Source organism: Tupaia chinensis, unplaced genomic scaffold (genome assembly GCF_000334495.1).
Source record: "Tupaia chinensis unplaced genomic scaffold, TupChi_1.0 Scaffold149184_1, whole genome shotgun sequence".
NCBI lineage: Eukaryota > Metazoa > Chordata > Mammalia > Scandentia > Tupaiidae > Tupaia > Tupaia belangeri.
In genome coordinates this window covers 1,553,276-1,556,347 of record NW_006209032.1, presented here as the reverse complement: position 1 = coordinate 1,556,347, position 3,072 = coordinate 1,553,276, and the positions used below count along the sequence as shown (strand labels likewise).

General features: G+C 66.4%; 2 protein-coding genes across 2 annotated transcripts in view; one reads left to right on the top strand and one right to left on the bottom strand.

Annotated features, from left to right (window-relative positions):
* Nucleotides 1-8: 8 nt before the first annotated feature.
* On the top strand, nt 9-1,380 carry TREX1 (three prime repair exonuclease 1). Its single transcript, XM_006171004.3, has 2 exons — nt 9-155; nt 371-1,380. Exon 2 carries the CDS (start codon nt 402-404, stop codon nt 1,341-1,343), a length of 942 nt encoding a protein of 313 aa, XP_006171066.1. The 5' UTR covers nt 9-155; nt 371-401; the 3' UTR covers nt 1,344-1,380.
* A 220-nt stretch (nt 1,381-1,600) lies between these two features.
* SHISA5 (shisa family member 5) overlaps nt 1,601-3,072 on the bottom strand; it is a 15,949-nt gene continuing 14,477 nt past the window's right edge. The window contains exons 5-7 of the mRNA XM_027769289.1: nt 3,061-3,066; nt 2,703-2,909; nt 1,601-2,586 (exon numbers count right to left, since the gene is read on the bottom strand). Coding sequence (XP_027625090.1) covers nt 2,507-2,586; nt 2,703-2,909; nt 3,061-3,066 — 293 coding nt within the window. The 3' untranslated portion in view covers nt 1,601-2,506. The remainder of the gene's footprint in view (nt 2,587-2,702; nt 2,910-3,060; nt 3,067-3,072) is intronic.

The following is a 3,072-nucleotide window of genomic DNA, read 5'->3' as shown; positions in this document are numbered from 1 at the left end:
GGCCGGCTGGGGAGGGCGGGGCAGGCCAGGCTGCCAAACTGGGCGGGCCTTGCTCACGTGGCCGGCGTGGGGCGGGCGGCCTGACTGAGTTTCACTTCTCGGCGGCCATAGAGACAGCAGGGAGTGCACCCCAACCTTTGCTGCCTGCCAGCTCGGTAAGTGTCGATTCCCAGGGATGGGGCCGAGCGGGGATCCCCAGCCCAGGTGGGCACTGGGGGGCGGGAGCAAGCCATGTGACGAGGGACCCTCCAAGCCAGACAGTAGCACGTGTTTCTCAGGGAAGAGACCCTGTCCTCTCCAACTTCCTGCCCTGAAAACGGGCCCTGAGCTCAGGGCAGGTCTAAGATGTGCTTCTGCCTGCACCCCCCAGATCTTGCTACTGTGCACTCACGTGCCCCCACATGGGCTCCCAAGCCCCGTCCCCGGGGCCCATGCAGACCTTCATCTTCTTGGACCTGGAGGCCACCGGGCTGCCGTTCTCCCAGCCCAGGATCACGGAGCTGTGCCTGCTGGCCGTGCACAGACACGCCCTGGAGAGCACCCCCACCTCCCCGAGGCCACCTTACACGGTGCCCCTGCCACCCCGAGTGGTGGACAAGCTCTCCCTGTGCGTGGCTCCCGGGAAGGCTTGCAGCCCTGCAGCCAGCGAGATCACAGGCCTGAGCACAGCTGTGCTGGAGGCGCACGGGCGCCAGCGCTTCGACAGCAACCTGGCCCACCTGCTCCTAGCCTTCCTGAGGCGCCAGCCACAGCCCTGGTGCCTCGTGGCCCACAACGGGGACCGCTACGACTTCCCCCTGCTCCAGGCAGAGCTGGCTATGCTGGGCCCTGCCAGCACGCTGGACGGCGCCTTCTGTGCGGACAGCATCGCTGCCCTGAAGGCTCTGGAGCGAGCCAGCAGTCCCTCGGAGCGGGGGCAACGGAAGAGCTACAGCCTGGGTAGCGTCTACACCCGGCTGTACGGCCAGGCCCCGCCGGACTCCCACACTGCTGAGGGCGACGTGCTGGCCCTGCTCAGCGTCTGCCAGTGGAAACCCCAAGCCCTGCTGCAGTGGCTGGATGCCCATGCCCGGCCCTTTAGCACTGTCAAGCCCATGTACGAGGTCGCAGCCTCTACTCAGACTGACCCAAGGCCATCTGCTGTCACGGCCACTGCACCCCTGGGCGAAGCCAGCAGCACTGGTCCCAGCCGAGACAGGAGCAGGAGATCCAAGTCCCCTCCAGCAACAGGCCCAGGAGCCCCACCCAGGGAGGGCCTGCTAGCCCCCCTGGGTCTACTGGCCTTCCTGACCTTGGCAATAGCCACGCTGTATGGACTCTCGCTGGCCACACCTGGGCAGTAGCCGAGGAGAAAACCAATAAAGGCCCCCAGAGCACTGAGCGGTCACTCCTACCGTCCTTAGCAGCCTGGGCCTGGGGCTCTGCTCACACTTGGGGACGGGGGAGGGAGCATGGCACAGGGCATGGTCTTGGTCCCTCACTCTCCTGAGCAGGATGGTCAGACATCCGCGCCCGGTACAAGTAGGCAGAAAGGAAAGTGGGTGGAAACGGTACCCAGGCTGTGCCGATCCCAGCAGCCCGCCATGAAGACAGCAACGGCTCCAAATGTTTGCGTTTATTATAAACTCTGCAGACCCGAGCCGCACACACACCGACAGACGCAAAGCTACCAGCTGGGAGACGGACAGGGCAACAGGGAACACCAAGGTCTTCGCGCCGGCCAGAGCTGCCCCACACCCCGGTCCAGACGCTGTGGCCCAGGCGATCCTGGGGTACAGGGAGCGGACATCCGTGAGCCTGGGCTTCAGGGAAGCGGGGACTAACAGCTTGGATTGGGGTTTCAGCCTCACATCAACCATCACACGCATTTTAAACAGAACAGACCAAATGTTTGGCTAAAAACACTGCAGGGAGGAGACCTGAGTGTGTCGGTGGACAGAGGCCGCCCTGCCCACCTGCAGCAGGTTCAGGGCCAGCAAGGGCAGGCATCTCCTGTGGGCATCTAGAAGGAAAGCGGATGTGGTCTGGGTGGCCCCAGGAGGAAGGCGGGCAGACAGCTGTGGGCGGGCAGGTGCGGGGTCTGGCTGAGGCCTTGCCCGAAGGAAGACAGACCCCATGGGGCATGGCTACCAGGAGTAGCAGGGCATCTGCCTGAAGGCTGAGGCTCTGGGCAGACCTAAGCTCCACCTGCAGGGCTGCTGCATGGCCCGGCTGAGGGGCACCCCAAGACCCGGGACGAGCCACGGCCGGGAGCAGAGGTGGCTACTTGGCTGACACCAGGACATGCATCGTGCCCACAGAAAGCTGTGCTAGCCAGCCTGGTGTGACAGGCCTGAGCTGGGCCAGGACTCCCACCCGAGAGTCTGCTGGAGACGGCCAAGTTTTAAGTGAGGAAGAGAACGCTGGTCCCGGCCTGCTCCGGCGAGGACCCTTCCCGCCCTGTCAGTGCAGGAGAGCACGCGCACTCACGCACACGCACGCGCACGGCATCCGGGCAGGGGCCCGCTCAGGGGGCTGCCTTCGGGGGGTCCATGTAGGCCGGGTTGTAAGGAGGCTGGCTGGCAGGGTAGGGTGCGGCCGCACCTCCTGAAAAGAGAGAGGATGCCGGTTGGCTGTGGCAGGTGGGCCGCGTGTCGGGCAGCGGTCTCTGGAGGGGCTGCCCACGGGGCTGGAGAGGGCCAGGGAGCCAGAGGGATACTCACCAGCCACGGTCTCGTGGTAGGCCGGGGGGCCCACGGGCTGGGCCGGGTAGGGCGGTGGGTACTGCGTCGGGTAGGGTGCTGCTGGCATGCCTGGGTGGGGCATGGGGTGGTAGCCCTGGTAGGTCGGCCCCGGGTAGCTGGGTGGCACGCTCACAGGCTGAGGGTAGGGGGCGTGCACCACAGTGGTGGCCGTGGTGGTGACAACCGCTGCAACAGAGTCCAGTCAGGCCCCGCCGCCCCCCTGGGGCTGAGACCTGCCACCCCTCCAGCTTAGCCAAGCAGCCCTGCCCCCTCCCTTGCCCAGCAGGGGCTTGGCCCTGCAGTGGGGCCCTGGGCGGGGGCGGGGGCGGGGGCCTACGGCGCGGGCGGC

Coding starts and splice junctions, on each gene's coding strand:
- TREX1 (XM_006171004.3), top strand. CDS start 402: ATGGGCTCCCAAGCCCCGTCCCCGGGGCCCATGCAGACCTTCATCTTC.